Source organism: Pseudophryne corroboree, chromosome 7 (genome assembly GCF_028390025.1).
Source record: "Pseudophryne corroboree isolate aPseCor3 chromosome 7, aPseCor3.hap2, whole genome shotgun sequence".
Classification (NCBI taxonomy): Eukaryota; Metazoa; Chordata; class Amphibia; order Anura; family Myobatrachidae; genus Pseudophryne; species Pseudophryne corroboree.
Genome location: NC_086450.1, coordinates 357,448,712 through 357,467,555, shown reverse-complemented (window position 1 = coordinate 357,467,555; position 18,844 = coordinate 357,448,712). Strand labels below are relative to the sequence as shown.

General features: G+C 48.1%; 1 protein-coding gene and 1 long non-coding RNA gene across 2 annotated transcripts in view; one reads left to right on the top strand and one right to left on the bottom strand.

Moving 5' to 3' along the window:
- The window catches only part of SDR42E2 (short chain dehydrogenase/reductase family 42E, member 2), a 98,592-nt gene that overhangs the window by 5,064 nt on the left and 74,684 nt on the right, over positions 1-18,844 (bottom strand). Inside the window, exons 8-10 of the mRNA XM_063932399.1 lie at positions 14,911-14,976; positions 13,309-13,372; positions 8,867-8,940 (exon numbers count right to left, since the gene is read on the bottom strand). Of these exons, the coding sequence (XP_063788469.1) occupies positions 8,867-8,940; positions 13,309-13,372; positions 14,911-14,976 (204 nt within the window). The remainder of the gene's footprint in view (positions 1-8,866; positions 8,941-13,308; positions 13,373-14,910; positions 14,977-18,844) is intronic.
- Positions 1-18,844, top strand: part of LOC134943696 (uncharacterized) — a 106,018-nt gene that overhangs the window by 65,394 nt on the left and 21,780 nt on the right. The gene's annotated exons all lie outside the window — the stretch shown is intronic.

The following is an 18,844-nucleotide window of genomic DNA, read 5'->3' as shown; positions in this document are numbered from 1 at the left end:
GTCCACTAGGAGTTGAAAGACTTCCTGATGAAGACTCCACTCTCCGGCATGTACTTACGACTGAGGAAATCCGCTTCCCAATTGAGGACTCACGGAATGAACACTGCTGTTATTGCTGGCAGATAGCGTTCCACCCAACAAAGGATTTTTGACACTTCCATCATTGCCATGCGGCTTCGTGTGCCACCTTGTTGGTTTATGTATGCCACCGTGGTGGCGTTGTCTGATTGTACTTGAACAGGCCTGTTCTGTATCATAGGCAGGGCAAGAGTCAAAGTACTGAACACTGCACGCAATTCCAGAATGTTTATCGGGAGGAGAGATTCCTCCTTGGTCCACCGACCCTGGAGAGAGTGTTGCTCCAGCACCGCGCCCCAACCCCACAGACTGGCATCCGTAGTCAGTAAGACCAAGTTGGGGATCCAGAAGGGACGGCCCCTGCTCAACTGCTGGTCCTGTAGCCACCAGCTCAGTGACAGACGAACCTCCGGAGTCAAGGAGATCATTTGAGACCTGATCCGATGAGGCAAGCCATCCCACTTGGAAAGGATTAACCTCTGTAGAGGGCGGGAATAAAATTGAGCGTACTCTAACATGTTGAAAGCCGACACCATGAGGCCTAGTACTTGCATCGGCGAGTGTATCGACACTCCTGGGTGTCAGGTCTCTGGTTTGGTCTGTCCCCGGCAGGGGCACTAGTGGGTCAGTGTTGGTGCGATGTACAAAGCGTGGAGGCAATATAACAGTCCTGCGCATATGCGCTGATGTTTATTAGCACAGAGGTCACAGAGCAGATGGTATAACAATGAATAATAAGTGAAGACCGGCAATGTGGCAAACAATGGTTGATAACTGAATCCAAAAGTAACAAAGTCTCTTGCAACAAAATATGAAATAACTTGATTTACTGAATGCAGATGAATAAACAAAACTCCGGTAATACTTGAAAGCACAGTCTCTGTATAACACAATATGAAATAAACTGATAACTGAATGCAAATGGATTTGAAAGCAGAACTCTGGTATTATTTGGAAATACACGGTCTCTATATAGCACAAGTTCTAATGGCCACACTAGGCCCAAGCAGGAGACAGTCCCAATGCAATTAGTTGGTAAAACTGCTGAGATGCACAGGTTGATATACTGATAATGAAGTGCACAGGTAGGAAATGAAATGAACACCTGAGGAGAGTCTCTTACTGCTGATGAGCTTGTAGCTAGCTGAGGCTGAAGTCCAGAGTAAACAAGGGAGCTGTAGAATGATGAATGGAACAGTGAATGTAACCACAGAGGATCGCTGGAAACAGGAATACAGGAACCAGGAGGACTAGACACACCATATGTGACTTGTTGTCCGAGGCGGACTGGAACTTATACCCCTTGCTCAGCGGTGATTGGTCACTGAACTCTGGCTGGAAGCACAGCGCTGGATTGGATACCTGGATCAGCTGAGTGCAGGTGTCATGGCAGCGTCCATACAGGCCGGATTCCGGCACACAGCAGAATACACACACAGGACCAGACTCAGGGGTACTCAGCGACATGGGAGATGACGCTCGCGGTCAGTGCACCCATGCAGCCGCAACTGGGGCCATGACCTCCGTAGGCCCGCACACCAGCGCGCTGGTAAGTACGACGCAGCTGAACGCCGATTCCTGACATTGGGCGGGAGAGGAAGTATCTGATCCTGTCCTGAAGTTTCAGGACTTTCACTGGAGACAGAAACAGTCTTTGGCTGTGTGTGTCCAGCAGTGCCCCCAGGTGCACCATGCTCCGAGCAGGGACCAGCGAGGACTTCTTCCAGTTGACAAGCCACCCGTGGGCTTGTAGAAAGCGTACCGTCAGTTGCAGATGACTGGGGAGGACATCTTGGGAGTTCGCCAGGATCAGCAAGTCGTCCAGATAAGTCAGGATCCTGATTCCCTGATGACAGAGATGAGCCGTCATCACTGCCATAACCTTGGTGAAGATCCGAAATGCTGTGGCCAGTCCAAATGGCAGAGCCTGGAACTGATTGTAAAGGTTGACAATAGCAAACCGCAGATATTGGTGATGCGATACAGCAATAGGTATATGCAGATAAGCATCTTGTATATCCAGGGATACCATATAATCTCCGGGTTCCATGGAGAGTACGTAGCATTTCCATATGGAACTTGGACACTCTCACAAATTTGTTCAGTGATTTGAGGTTCAGAATAGGCCGGAAAGACCCATTGGGTTTCAGGACTAGAAACAGGGTCGAGTAGTATTCTCCGCCTCTCTGGGACAGGGGTACCGGCACTACCACTCCTGTTTCCAGGAGGGAATGCAGGTGTAGAGCTTGCACCTTCAACGGGTCCAAAGGAATAACTGTCGCGCAGAACTGGCGAGGGGGACGTCTCTTGAAAGAGACTGTGTACCCATGAGAAACGACTTCTCGCACCCATGCATCTGAAGTGGTCTTTAACTAGACCTGGGTGAACTGCAGAAGTTGGCCTCCCACCCTGGGATCCCGCAGGGGGAGGCCCACCCCATAATGTAGCAGGCTTGTCTTGTTTGGAAGCAGGCTGACGGGCAGCCCAGGATTGTTTTGCTTTGGGGTTAGTGGTTTTGGGAGCACGAGCATGTCTCGGGTATGCCTGACCTTTTGCTTTCCCTTGAGGTCGAAAGGAACGAAAAGTGGTACTCATTGCCTTCTGTGCAGAAGGATTAGTATTCGGGAGAAATGCAGTCTTAGCAGCCGCTAAGTCAGTCACAATCTTATTCAGATCTTCCCCAAATAGGATGTCTCCCTTAAAAGGAAGTACCTCCAAGGTCTTTTTGGAGTCCAGGTCCACCTTCCATGACCTCAACCACAGAGCTCGGCGAGCCAGGATGGACGTAGTCGACGCCTTGGCCGCCATTACACCTGCCTCAGAGGACGCCTCCTGAATATATTGTGAGGCGGTGGTAATATGAGACAGATATTATCTGGCAGTGTCAGATATATCCTGAGGCAGCTCTTCCTCTATTGCCTGAACCCATGCTTCAATTCCTTTTGTGGCCCAAGAGGCTGCTATAGTGGATCTATGTACCGCACCTGTAAGGGAGTAAATAGACTTCATGCATCCCTCGACACGCTTATCTGTCGGTTCCTTCAGTGAGGTGACAGTGGTGACAGGTAGAGTAGATGACACCACAAGATGGGTGACATGGGAATCCACCGGCGGTGAATTTTCCCACTTGTTACACAACTAAGCAGGGAGAGGATAACGAGCTAGCATCTTTTTAGTCAGGGAGCATTTCTTTCCTTGAGAAGACCAGGGTTCCTGACGTATGTCTGCTAAATAGTCAGAATACGGTAAGACTACTTTAGCTACCTTCTGACGTTTAAACTTATCAAGTTTTTTTAGACGCAGTAGTGGGATCTACATCATCATTGATTTGTAGAATCAGCTTAATAGCCTCCACTAGGTCACGGACATCAACCTGAGTTGTAGGTTCCTCGTCAGAAGCAACTGTATCGGTGTCTGACGGATCAGTATACCCCCCATCCTCATCAGAAGTATCATCTGAGATATTAGTGGATTGTGAGGAGGAAGCGGCCCCCTTAGATGACCCCTTGACCCCAGAGGGACGTGGGGTAGGTTTTTGTCTAACCAAAGATTGATTCAATTGTTGGAACTGGATAGACAGAGTATCCGCCCAGGGCGGATTTACCACAGGGACAATATGTGTCTGCAATGGCACAGGAGGTCCCATAGGAAAACCGCCCAAGGTGGCTCATGATTGACTACAGGAGCAGCGGGCTGACTGGGAGATGTATGGCACATATTCCACAGACCATCCTTCTATACTTCCCCCTCAGGCAAATCCTTGGCGCATGCGCTGCATGATGCAGGAGCGTCCGCGGATTTCCTGCTCTTTGTGGTAGACATTATAGTGAATGTAACCCTAGAGTGTAAGAGTACGATACAGCCAGACAAATACAATACATGCAAATAAATCCCCTATTTATGTGACCGTATATACAGGACACAAACAGAGAATAAATGCGGTATGAGGTGACTGAAATACACAGTAGAATCCACTTAACTGTAAATCCTAGTCCCCTAAGGTACAGATTACAGTGACAGCTATAGGTGGGATACACTGAAAGTGAAATCCACACAGCAGATACAGGCGCACACAGTCACAGTGACAATGCAGGTAATTCCTTTAGTCAGACAATAAGGAATATATATATATATATATATATATATATATAAAACAATGCGCGGTCCGAGACCAGATGTATATATCAGAATACTTGTAAAATATATTCTGGTAGAAGTACACTTGTTCTTAACTAACACGGTCTTAAAATGACATGTAGAATACTTAAGTGTCTGTAAAATCACAACGCTGATGAATCAGGCGGATTTACAGGGGAGACCCCGCCCTGCAGTCCCGGAGACCAGTCACAGCTACTGTGAGAAGATGGCGCCCAGAGTCTCAGTCAGGGAGTGAGGGACAGTGTGAGGCAGCTCCAGGGCGGGAACAGCAGCAGTAGATGGCGCCCGGAGCTGGGGGAGGGGCTACAGGTCAAGCACCTTTTCCCCTATGCTGGTCCTCACCACCGGGTACTATGGAGCTTTATTAAAGTGGATATTTTAATATCCAACCTGTCCTCCCTTGCCCTGGTGGGTATAGTGGGTTCCCTGCAGTGTCACAGTGTCCACGTCAGCGTCACGGTTTGTCTCCTTAAACCGCGACAGGAACGAGATTTAATGGCAGGTCCTGCATGGGGGACCCTCTTACCTCCTCCCTTAGTAGCAGCCACGCGATCCAGGAGAGCGTCTTCAGTGATGTGCCTAGGAACCGGAGTGCCTCCGCGCAAGTACCCGGGAACAGAGCCAGTGGGAGTATGCGACGCAGCTGGGGAGGTGATGGAGCCGCAGCACAGTATGTCACACTGACATATGAAGTGCTGCAGCCCTTGAAGTCTTCTAAAAAGCTTTTTCAGGGCTGCCTAGCGCAGCCCCCCTGTTAAGTGACCTGCTTCATGCAGGCACCAACTCTAAAACTGAGCTCACAGTGCCTGGAGGCGGGGTTATAGAGGAGACCCCGCAATGCATTCTGGGACAGTCTAAAGCTTTAGCCTGTTGGTGCCTGTGGATCAAGATCCATCTCTACACCCCGATGTATTCCCTGTGGAACACAGTGTACCCTGCTGCAGAAATAGAATTAAATGCTATTAATAAAAGGGAAGAAGCTGGGGCAGAATGAGAAATGGAACCATGGCTACTCTGCAATTTTAGTTTTAATTTGAATTATTGCAGATTCCTAAGCAGTATAAATGCACACATTTTGCATTAACAGGCGCTACACTCTACAGTACATTAACACTCAGATACAGTCACTGCGTACCTGCCAACTCTTCTGTAATATCTGGGAGATTACCAAAATAGTAGGTGACTTTCCAGACTCCCAAGAGAATCTGGCAATCTGCCTGAAGTGAGACAGGAAACACTAGGGAGAAAGACTGGTCATAGCTACACCCAGGGCTGTAACTAAGGTGGTGCAGCTGGTGCGCGGCACATAGCACATATGCCCTGTTGGCGCAATTGCCTGTATCCACCCATAATTGGATTGGTACATACCGCTGCTGGCTGTGTAGCACCCGCTGCAATGTATAATAGTAGTGGCGTGCCTGGCTCCTTTTCGCCGAGCTCACCACTACTATTATACAGTACATTGCTGGACTCTTGTGCTCCACCTCCTCCCCCCCGACATACACTTCAGGCTTCAGGAGTGGAGCTGGGTGACATAGAGGACACAGCTGGGGTGGGCATTAGTAGATGAGTGAGCATGAAGCGGTATAACTGCATCCTACATATCTGATGTCAAAGTGTTGTGGGCAAGGGAGCTGGTACATCTGGAAAGTGTATCTGGCGGGTCAGTGTATGTGCTGGCACCTACTTGCATATGACTTATTCAGTTCCTTTAATTTATGGATATATATTGCAATGTGTGAGGAATGAGGAGTAGGAATGAGTAGGGTGAGGAATGATGATGAGGAGTAGGAAAGATAATGATTCACAGTAGCTCGGGGTGTGATGATGATGAGGAATGTGGAGGAGGAATGATGATGATGAATAGGAATGAGTAGGAAGAGGAATGATGATGCACAACAGCTCTGGGGGGGGAATGATGAAGAATGCGGAGGTGGAGGAATGAGAGGAAGAGGAATGACGAGGAGGAGGGAGGAGAAAGAATGATGAGGAAGGGCTTTACTGTGGAATAATGTGTATATAACTGTGTTGCATAATGTGTATAAGAGGTACTAACTTAAATAACAGACACTACTGTGTGGTATAATTTGAATAGCAGACACTACTGTGTGGAATAATGTGAATCGTCATGCCCCTTTATTTTTTCGCATGCACCTTTGGCGCAGTGACGTGTGGTGGGGTGAGGCAGAGCCTTTCCTGTCATACTAACATTTGTGCCAGAGTTTTGACTGCGTAAAGTACAGGTATATGAAAAATACAAAAAATATGTTTGAAATATCTTCTTTGCATTATTCTAATAATTTTTATAGCCAAAACTCAGGAGTAAAAAGTCTATGGCAGGTGAGGCACTGGCTAACTTTACTGCCCATCTCTGATCAAAACTCACCAAATTTCCAGGAGTTTATACTGCTGCACCTGTGTATAATGCCCAGATGGACGTTTTGGCTCATATATTGCATGTAAATCTGGCTCTGGTGCTAGTCAGTGCCTCCTGAGCTATTTAGCTCACCGCACGTCCCTGCTTTGGCGCATGCTATCCCTATTTTGAAGAATATGGGGGTCGGCACAGATTCTCTTTCTGGCACAGGCCACAAAAATGTCTAGCTGCGGCACTGGCAACACCTGTATGCTGGAAAGAGGTGGACATTTTCTTGTAGCACACCTCCTTGAAGTGTTACAAGAAAATGTCAGCCATTCTCCACAGATACAATCATTACTTTTCTGCTCCCGTGTGTGTGTGTGTGTGTGTGTGTGTGTGTGTGTGTGTGTGTGTGTGTGTAAGAGAGAGAGACAGGTTAGGGTGATGAGCGGATTCGGTTTTACTCGGTTTTACTCGGTTCTCAAAACCGAATCTTATTGGCTATCCAAAACACGTGACATCAGTGAGCCAATAAGATTCGGTTTTGAGAACCGAGTAAAACCGAGTAAAACCGAATCCGCTCATCACTAGTTAGGATATGAGGCCATGTGGGTGTATACATCCCCTACACAGTCAGCCCCATTGTCTCAATATGTAAAAGAAGAAAATTTATATTATTTTGTGATGAAATTAGAAATAGAATAGCTGGCCACCATCATGCTGTGATAATGGGCCTATTTTTACAGGAATACTATAAACTGTAGTCAGGGCTGTTATTAGGGGAGGACTGCCGAGACTGGAGTCCTGGGCCCGGACACAGAGGGAGCCCCTCTCCTGACACCTACAACTAATGGAGTGCCACCTATCTTAGTGGACTCCAGAAGCAACTACTTAACAACTACAAGTACTGGCAACCGCTGCTGTCCCAAACTAGACTGTAATATAAAGAAGGCCTGCTGCAGCTGCTCTGGATGCGGGAAAAAGAGTCCTGCTGGGAGGTGGTGTGCTGCCCTTGAGGAAAGGATGACCCAGCAAGTGGGAGTTGAGATGCGCAGATCTAAAGCGGGCAAACAGAAAGCAGTACAGATGCAATCCTCATATTCCTCCTCTCTCTCACATCTTCCCTATTCCTTCTCTCTCTCTCTCTCTCTCTCTCTCTCTCTCTCTCTCTCTCATCTCCTCCTATTCCTCCTCCCATTGGCCTATCTATAATGGGTGCAGTGTGTGCAGTGCACACAGGCCCCTGGTCCAAGGGGACCCAAACCGCATACACTGCATCCATGTTTAATAACTTACCTTTCTGGAGTCTTTAGTCAGCAGCCGCGGCATAAATCACTGGCAGAATGGCCTTTTCTTTCTCTCACTTCACCCCCCTCCCCATCCCCTCCAATGGGGTGCATGGTTTGGGCCCTGCCTATTTTGTTACTTCAGGGCCCTAAAATTTCTGATGGCAGCTTTGGTCCCACCCGACTCATTGTTAATTTGGCCCGCCCATCTGCACCCTTACTCTCCCAAGGCCCAGCTGGGTTTTGTGCAATACAATTGGCAATATTATTTGTACAACATAATTTGCAATGTGGTATGTGTCTGATAATCTGGTTTGTGTACTGGGATTTGTTTATGGAGAATATGTAAATGGACATAACTCTAAACAAAGTCTGATTAGGTAATTGGCAGTTGGGTGTCTGTGTAATTGGGTTTCATTATGTGGTATGAGGTCTGTTAATGGGAGGCATTTGATATGCTGGTTGTTGTGATCCCGGCGCTCACCATACCGACGCCGGAATCCCGACAGCCGGCATACCAACAACTATTCTCCCTCTTGGGGTGCCATGACACCCCTGGAGGGAGAATAAATAGCATAGCGTGCGTACTGTGCCACAGCGAGCCCGCAAGGGGCTCTTTTGCGCTCACCCCGGTGCCTGCATGCCGGCGGTTAGGATCACGGCGCCGGCATAACATAACATACTATACCCCTGTTAATAAAAGCCAGCAGGCCAGCAGCACTGTGTCAGGCTGTCCTAGAGGAAGTGTTTTCCAATGCCTGTGGATACTGATCTACTGTTTGTATTGATGACAGTGTGGTGACGTCAGTTGCGTGTGATGGACGTGATGTGCCATTCCAGAGCAGAATATTATGCTCGCTGGCACATACGAAGTCTGCACTACCATAACCCAGTGGTTGCTTTTTTTACATTATTTATCTGAAGTAAAGTTATTGGAAATCTTAATTTCCATCTGGCACCTGTACCTGGATTCAAGTTATCTTACCTCATGTCTGGTCAGCACAGGGTTTAAGTCTATAAAAGGACTTAAGATGATATGCACATATTCCAATATGAGAGCTACAGGGTATAAAAAAATAAATTAAAAAATAAGTATAAGTTTTTTTGTTTGACATAGGACAATAAGTTATGGTAAATGAAAAAAGTCCTATTTTAAGGCATGCTGTTATTTCTTTCTAGTATCCCTGCACACATTTAGACATGGCTACTTGGCTATCTGCACATTGCATAGGACAATGGCTTCTCAAATCGATTAACTGACCAACTAAAATCACAGTGTGACCAGCTGCACAGATTACACCTGTAGGGGCACTGAGAAGAGGGGTTAGGGGACGACAACAATGTACACAGGCCAGGGATCTGAGCTGGCCAGAGAATCATGCTCTCAAGTTGCTGTGGTGGTGGGTCCTGGCATTCACAGTGGTTTGTGGTCAAATCCTCCACATCTCCTAGTACTGGTTTTGCCAGATTGTTTGGTAGCCCAGCTCAACTGTAGCATAGGTAACATTAGCCACAGTGCTACCGGCAGATCATTATCATATGCAGTATAAACATCATCTGTGTGCAGGTAGCCAAGCTGTGGGCTGAACTTACAGATGTGTCCTCATACATCTAGCCTGAATATGCCATGCACTGCGAGATCGGGTGTAGTACTGGTGACCGGCGGTCTCCTGACCGCCGGTCACCTTACCGACGCCGGGATCCCGGCAGCATACCGACGCCGGGATCCCGGCGGGGAGGGGCGAGTGCAGCCACGGGTTCTATTCCCACTCTATGGGTGTCGTGGACACCCACGAGTGGAAATAGTCCCTGTTGGTCGGCATGCCGACCATCGGGATAGTGAGCCGTCGGGCTCACGGAGGAGGTCATGTGACTGTCGGTCAGCTGACCGGCGGTCACATGAATACCACCCGCGAGATCAATATGTTTATTGGCGCTTAATCAATTAAAAAGTAACTACCCTAAATGGTTTACACCTCCAATTGTCAATCAGCTGCAGGGTATAAATTTATGCCTGTGTACACAAACAATAGTAGCACTCTCCTGTTGCTACAGGAGACAACACTCAGATAGATATTTGTTCACTCTGCGCTTATTTAATATGGTCCATAAGATGATTGAAAACACATGCAGCAATATTAATAATTTAGTTTAATATAATATATCTTATTTCAAAAAAATATATAACAGAAATAAACATAAAGCATAAATATCAAGATTAAATTACATGTCATGACATATCCAAGTAGCCCATAACTGTAAGTGTACCATTACAAGTGTAAATACACTCAATAACTCTTTCCAGCTAATCTGGTAACTGCTAAGAGGTGGATCAAATGACCTATATTGTATCAGTGCACTGATATAAGGAATTTTCCATGTGGGGACAATTGTAATAAAACTGGGGATCTCAGTTCTTAAAAGTCCCGCAAATGATACTGAATACTGTCCCGATAAAGGCCCTCATTCCGAGTTGTTCGCTCGTTATTTTTCATCGCATCGCAGCGATTTTCCGCAAACTGCGCATGTGCAATGTTCGCACTGCGGCTGCGCCAAGTAAATTTGCTAAGAAGTTTGGTATTTTACTCACGGCATTACGAGGTTTTTTCATCGTTCTGGTGATCGTAATATGATTGACAGGAAGTGGGTGTTTCTGGGCGGAAACTGGCCGTTTTATGGGTGTGTGTGAAAAAACGCTGCCGTTTCTTGGAAAAACGCGGGAGAGGCTGGAAAAACGGGGGAGTGTCTGGGCGAACGCTGGGTGTGTTTGTGACGTCAAACCAGGAACGAAACTGACTGAACTGATCGCAGTGGCAGAGTAAGTATCGAGCTACTCAGAAACTGCTTAGAAATTTCTATTCGCAATTTTGAGAATCTTTCACTCGCAAATCTGCTAAGCTAAGATTCACTCCCAGTAGGCGGCGGCTTAGTGTGCAATGCTGCTAAAAGCAGCTTGCGAGCGAACTACTCGGAATGAGGGCCATAGTGCTTATCCTAAGCACTCAATGCCAAATATAAAGCGCTATAGAAAGCTGGGGAATAAATTGCTTGTAGCAATAGACCGGAGACCGGTATATGTGCTCAAATGCGTTAGTGGATTACACCAAGCTCACCACCAGGACGTGATTGCACAGTTATTCGATGCACTGCGAGATGCCTGGCGCGAGTGAGCCGCCAGATCCCATGCAACTCTACTAACGTCGGATGTCTTTTCAAACCAATGTGACTGTGACGCATGAGGAAACGGAGATTAATTTGATTTTTGACACTTGTATATTGTGTGTGATGGAGTCTGTGTACGGAGCAGAACAGAACTTGTATTGGAGAAAAGCTGTGGCTGCTACCAGGGGCGTATCTACCCATTGGCCAGGATGGCACTCGCCAGGGGCGCCGCCTCACAGTGCCACCCTCGGCCAATGGATGGAATCCCTTAAGCCGTAGTGTCTGGCAATACCTGCTGTGCCGAGCTGCTGGGAGCTGTAGTTTATTTTCAGTTTCTTCACATAGTTTGGTGCGGTGCCAAACACCAGCGCCAGCTCCTGCCTGCTGAGCAATCCTCCGCCCTTCATCCCAGGCAGCTCGGCACAGCAGGTATTGCCAGACACTTTGGCTATCTGCTGGGATCTTGTGCGGCGAGTACTAGGGCTACGTGCTGTGTGGGGAGGCTATGTATGTGCTGGGAGTGGGGGAGACTACTTCTATGTGCTAAGGGCGGACTACAGCTACAGTATGTGCTGGGAGGGGGATGGGGACTATAGCTATGTGCTTGGGGAGGTGGGGGCCTATGTGCAGGGAGGAGGACTATGGCTATCTATGCTGGCAGGAAACTATTGTTATGTGATGGGAGGGGGGTGGGGACTACTGTATGACTGTGTTGGGAGAGGTGGAAACTACGGCTATGTGCTGGGGGGACTATGGCTATTTCTTGGGAAGGTGGGGGCTATGGCTAGTTACTGGGAGGTGACTGGCTATTTACTGGGAGGTGACTATGGCTATGTAATGGGAGGGAGATGAGGACTATGACTATATGACTGTGGGGGTTTATCTGGCATTGTGTGGACATATGTGTATCTGGCACAGTGGGGGCATATCTAGCACTATGGGGTCATATGTGTATCTGGCACCGTGGGGGAATATCTGGCACTGTGGGGTCATATGTGTATCTGGCCCTGTGGGGGCATATCTAGCACCGTGAGGGGGCATATCTGGCACTGTAGAGGCATATGTGTATCTGGCACTGTGGGGTCATATGTGTATCTGGCACTGTGGGGTTATATGTGTATCTGGCACTGTGGGGCCATGTGTGTATCTGGCACTGTGGGGGCATGTGTGTATCTGGCACTGTGGGGGCATGTGTGTATCTGGCACTGTGGGGGCATGTATGTATCTGGCACTATTGGGGGCATATGTGTATCTGGCACTGCACTATTGGGGTAATGTGTATCACGCTCCATTTTCATTGGCAACGCCCCTTTTTGGCAAGTGCGCACCTTCAGCGCGTGCACACATTACCACTAATATTTTTTTAAACTTGCACCACTGGGTAGTGCACTGCACTGCACTTCTTTGCACTACTATTTGATTATACTACCTGGCCTTAGGTGGCATTGCCTCCTCAGCCAGGCCAGGCACTGCTGATGTCTCCTCCGTGTTATAAGAATTACTGTGTGGGCATAATGTGTAAAGGGAACTGCTTCTGTGTGGGCATAATGTGTATAAGGGTTACTACTGTGTAGCGTAATTTGAATTGGGGGGAAGTATTGTATGGTTATGCCTCTTTCCCACAAGATCATGTCCCTTTTTTGCACATGTACCTTCCCTATTTCAAATATGGGGGGCGCCAGTCCCTTACTTTGCCAGGGGTGCTCGGACCCCTAGATACACCCCTGGCTGCTACATTGTAGCATGTCGTATACAAATTCAGAAGCTCAGTCACACAGAGATATACAAGTGTCATATATTAAATTAATAAGCACAGTCTCCAGGAGCATCCTAGTTGCATTGCATTGCGACTAAAGCCCAGTACACACTAGGGGGTAAATTTACTAAGATGGGAGTTCTATTTAAGATGAGATGTTGCCTATAGCAACCAATCAGATTGTACTTCTCATTTATCTACCACCTTCTAGAAAATAATACCTGGAATCTGATCGGTTGCTACGGGCAACATCCATCTAAAATAGAACTCCCATCTTAGTAAATTTACCCCTAGAGGTGATTCCCGCCGACGCCGATATTGGCGGCAGGGGCCCGGCGGGGTGCCGGCATCGGCAAGTGCATACACACTTGCCGATGCCGGTGGGGAAGGGAGCGAAGGCGGGCGGAACGACAGCATGGCTGTCGTTACGGAGGACCTCCCTCATCCGTACATGTTCAGACGAGGGAGGGGTTCGGTAACGATGTGCGGGAGCGCGCCAATATGTATACCTGCAGCATAGACCAGAGAAATGGGTAGAGTTATCCAAGGATCCGGGAAACCCAGTTTTTTAAACTGCAAATACAAAAAAAGCAATGAATTAATTAGCATGGTGCATCTGCGAGACACATTTTGGAACTGTCCTCTAAGAGTTCTGTGTGCGACCTTTTGCAGGTTTGGAAAGGTCAACGGAACATTCACACTTTAGGACAAACTAATTCTATAATTACAACTTCTACATTTTCCTGCTACTGCATGCTTTTAACGCTTACCGCTAAGAAATCCCTTAATGCAGGAATGTATATAAATCAAAATATTGCCAGGCAAGGTGTGATATGAAATGCCGACGGTTGGGATACCGGCAGTCACATGACATTCCACGGCATCCCGACTTTTAGAATGCAGACAGGGAACTGGGTAATTAATTTACCCCTCCCCTGCCCCCTACCCTAACTTACTTGGGGTGGCAGATAGGGCTAAAATATTGGTGGTTGGGGGGGGGGGATTGGCTATGGCTGCCCCCACTCTTTCCCCCTGTAGTGCCTAACACTATATCCACCTCAGTCCCTAAACCTAACCCTCACCCCCTCACTCAGTGTCGGGATTCCGGGGTCGGTCACCCAATCGCTGGCATCCAGTGTGCCGGGCAGCTTACTGATACCCAGTTGCCTGTGACTACTGGTCTGAAATGGTAAGGGTTAACCGACAACTTAGCCAACGTTAGTGTTAGTAGGTGTGGGCATGCATGATATAACTGAAAGGCCAGATTGGGTCTTCAGTTCCCCTACTAAAAAAAAAAAAAACAACGTTAAAAACAGATGACATTTATTTTAAAAGTTGCAAAAAGTAAAATCAGATCTCTAATTACAAAAATCCCTCCATGCGGAGACTAAAACACTTTTGTATAGTCTTGATCTGTTCTTGCATCTTGTGCATGAAATGAAGCTTCTTAGAAAGTGAGGTCATTTGCTAACATTGGCCCTCATTCCGAGTTGTTCGCTCGTTTCCGATTTTCGCAACGGAGCGATTAAGGCAAAAATGCGCATGCGCATGGTTTGCAGTGCGCAAGCACTAAGTATTTTAGCACAAAACTTAGTAGATTTACTCACGTCCGAACGAAGAATTTTCATTGTTGAAGTGATCGGAGTGTGATTGACAGGAAGTGGGTGTTTCTGGGCGGAAACTGACCGTTTTCTGGGAGTGTGCGAAAAAACGCAGGCGTGCCAGGATAAAACGCAGGAGTGGCTGGGGAAACGGGGGAGTGACTGACCGAACGCAGGGCGTGTTTGTGACGTCAAACCAGGAACGAAACGGGCTGAGCTGATCGCAGTGTAGGAGTAAGTCTCGAGCTACTCAGGAACTGCTAAGAATTATTTATTTGCAATTCTGCTAATCTTTCGTTCGCAATTCTGCTATGCTAATATACACTCCCAGAGGGCGGCGGCCTAGCGTTTGCAATGCTGCTAAAAGCAGCTAACGAGCAAACAACTCGGAATGAGGGCCATTATTTCTTGGAGCACTGGTACCAAAATATGTACTATTGAAGCGTGTTAGATGTGCCTTGAGTGCTTGATTTTAACTCTAAGATTCTGATTTTATCCAGCTGTACTTACCATTGGCTGGAACCACTCGTGAAACTTGACATCTTCCCCGTCATGGATATAATAGGCCTTTCCACTCTGAAACATAAAGTGTTAATTGCAATATTCAGGAAGTTAGAACGACATCTGATATCACAGGATGAGATTCTACTATAATTTAGCTCTCATACACATTGAGTGTCACCCATCAGGGCACTTTGTATAGGCAATTGCCTCTTAGCACACAGACTTCACCGTGACTTTGTACATGTATATTTTCTCAGTGGCACAGGGCCTTCATCTATAGCTTCTACATAACAATTTGGAAGTTCCAGGCACCTTTGATCAGTGAGATGTTCATAACGTTATTACCTCCGTGATCTGAGTTGCTAATGACTCCGCTGGGACCTGGAACCTTTCCATATTTATGGTACAAGTTAAAGAGGAGGCCGATCTCTGATCTACTATCACTATAGCATGTGACAACGGAGAGACCAGCACGTATGGCCAGCACATCCAGCGTCACAGACCAGCAGTGTAGATGGAGTTGCAGCAGAGAGCTATTGTCTTTTTGCATCCTCTGGTCCCAGTTCCTATGGTGCTAGCAGCCAGGGCCACCATCAGAGGTAGACTGCTGGGACAGGTGGTCTGATGTGCATTATGAGGGAATCGCCCACTGGACAGTCACCCCTTCCCCTGGACACAGGATCTCTCCTCACCACACTCCTCCCCCCATGGGGCTGTGACAGGAAGGAAACAACCTATTGCAGTGGGTCACCCAATCAGCCAGAGCCCAACCTGCATCCACCCTGCATGCGAGCAGCTAATAGCGGGGATGGAAGTGAGTGCCATGGCAGAGGGGCCAGATGGGGGATGTTGCTGTTTCCTTATCATGGCCTGGGACAGAGAACGTAGGAGCGGGGGGACTGAGGTCAGTCTGTTGGAGCAGACCTGGAGGACCAGCATTACCAAAGTTAGTACCAGCTGGGCACTTGCGGCATAACACTGGGCATATTACTGAACTGAGCATACATGGTACAGCACTATAATCACAGCTCTGGGCATGGTACAGCACTAAGCATAGCACCAGGGCCGTAACTAGGTGTGTGCGGACATAGCGCTGCAGGGTAGGAGGCACTGTTGCCAGCACTTGTCAATTATCTGTTTTAATTAATTACACTTGCAGCTTTCCTTCTTTTGAAGCCCAACATCTCCTGACCGGCTCCTGTCTCCTACCTCAACTCCTTCTGTTGCTAATACCTATATGGCATTTATAGACTTGACTTAATAGCCCTTTGTTGTTAAGTTGCACTGTCCTATATTACATTTCGGAATGCAGATGTGCCTGAGATTCGAACCCGTTGCCTATGGCATTGCAGTCGGACACTCTTTTTATTGAGCTATCTACCCTTGCATAGAAAGCTAGAGAATTCCAAGCTGGAGAGTCCTAACGATTTAAAGCTTACTTTGTACTTTGTGAAGGGGTGATAAGCGTTGTGGCTGGACAGATCTATGTAGTGTGTGGCTGCAAGGGATTGGATGAGTGGCTGCACACTGTATGGTCCTGGTTATTTTTATGGGGTACAGGTAGCTTCATATAGTAAGAGTCAATTAGTGACAAATTTTCATGGGAAACTTGTGTAGCCGCATATTGGGCATGATTCTGAGTCTCACGCAAAAGCGCACGCAGGATCGTCTATTGTGGTCGCTCATCTGCAGGTTTATACAAATGGCATTACAACCTCCTTCCCGTGTGTACATCTGTGCAGTCAAACATGCAAGGACTGAGAGCCCCACCTTTAGCATCCAAGAACGCTGTAATACCGATTGCAGTTTCCCTATCTCACCAGGGCCTTCTATGCTTCCAGCTGTGTGTGACACTTTCATAACACACACACTGAATGGACCACTTGTGCATGCACTACTAGCCACCTCCCAGTCACTGCCCAGAAACATCCATCACTTTTCTGCACATTTCTGACACCATCTGACCTGAACGGTAGGGCCGGATTAAGCCCTCGGGGGGCCCAGGGCACCCAAGACAGGAGGCCCCCCTTCCCAGAGCCGCGCTGCAGCAGGGAGAGAAAAGAATACACCAGGTTGCCGGGGCAGGAGGGATCCACGCTGCCGGGGGAGGAGTGCGGTTGTCCATGCGGCTTCCTCTCGCCTCCTCTCGGGCAGCATGGGCGGGGACTGAGTAAAGCAATCTCCAGCCTCCGCTGTCAGCAGCATCTCTCCTGGCAGCAGCGAAGGTTGGAGATCGCTTGACTCAGTCCCCGAGAGGAGGGGAAAGGAAGCCGCATGCACAGCCGCACTCCTCCCCCGGCAGCGTGGATCCCTCTTGCCCCGGCGAACTGAAGAGCAGTGCAGAGCTCCGGCAGGGGGTCCCTTAAGACAGGGGGCCCGGGGTACTGACCCCCTTGGCACCCCACTTAATCCGGCTCTGCTGAACGGAACAGCATCTTTCTGCCTGTACTCTGGACCTAACTCATGTTTGTAAGTAAAGCAAAAAAATCAAGTAACTGTGTCTGGAATAAACCATGTTGCCATGCCATGCCATGTTTCTGTACAGGGTAAATACTGGTTGCATTTGCATGTAGCCTGCAAATGTTGGACAGCTTTATTTTTACACTGCAATTTAGATTTCAGTTTGGACACATCCCCACTCAAAACAAAATTTTCTGCACATGTTACATCTGCCCCACCTGCAGTGCAGCATGGCTTTGCCAAGTTGCTTGCTTTTTTGCTTTCATTTGAGTTGGGAGCAGGGGTGCCAGAATATTTTGAGCTTGGGGGGAGGAAAAAAAATTACAGAGGAGCGCTTAACTCCGATACCTGCGGTGACTTGTCCTTTAAAAAGTGTGCTATTCCATGCGCTGTCCAAGCCGGCTCTTCACTGATGCATTACTGGGAGGAGGTGGGGATGTTCCAGCAGGCCCAGCATGGCCACGCCCATTAATGCATCAGTGAAGAGTCGGCTAGGACAGTGCATAGCATAGCACGCTGTGGCAGCAGACTTTGTAAAGGACAAGTCACTGCGAGTGTCAGCAGTAAGCGTTCCCCCTCCCCAGCGCCTGCACATCTGTCATATTTGAGGGAAGGGGCATGCTGCCCCCTTGCCCCCCCCCCCCCCCCCCCCCCATTCCGACGCCACTGGTTGGGAGTAAAGAAAAAAAAGCAGATAACATTGCATGCAGGGTAAAATGTTATTGTCTTCAGATCAAGGGGCTCAGCTCAGCTCTCCTGATTGGCTGAGTAACTAGTACATCATGGTATACTTCCCCACTATCTGTGTGTGACCTTTCCCCCATATATCTGTTTGTGACATATTACTATATTGCCGTAATGTGTAAAAAAGGGGGCACTGTCAGCCGTAATGTGTTAAAAGGGCACTCTGTCCGCCGTAATGTGTAAAAAGGAGGCGCTGTCTGCTGTAATGTGTAAAAAGGGGACACTGTCCGCCGTAATGTGTAAAAAGGAGGCGCTGTCTGCTGTAATGTGTAAAAAGGGGACACTGTCTGCCGTAATGTGTTAAAAGAGGACGCTGTCTGCCGTAATGTGTAAAAAGGGGACGCTGTCTGCCGTAATGTGTAAAAAAGGGGACGCAGTCTGCCGTAATGTGTAAAAAGGAGGCGCTGTCTGCCGCAATGTGTAAAAAGGGGATGCTGTCTGCCGTAATGTGTAAAAAGGGGCTCTACCTGGGTGTCGTGGCGCTACTGTGTGGCGTAATTTCAATAATGGAGACTACTGTGCACCATTATGAATTGGTATTATTTTGTGGCCACACCCCTTTCCCGTTAAGCCACACCCCTATATTTTTTGCGCGCGTCTACGGCACGCACTGCCGCCGGTTTATGTTAGGGGGGCGCCGATGCCGTTTCTTGCACACAGCGCTAAAATGTCTAGTTACGGCACTGATACACACACATACATACATACGAAAGCCCTCACTCACTCACTGACTGAC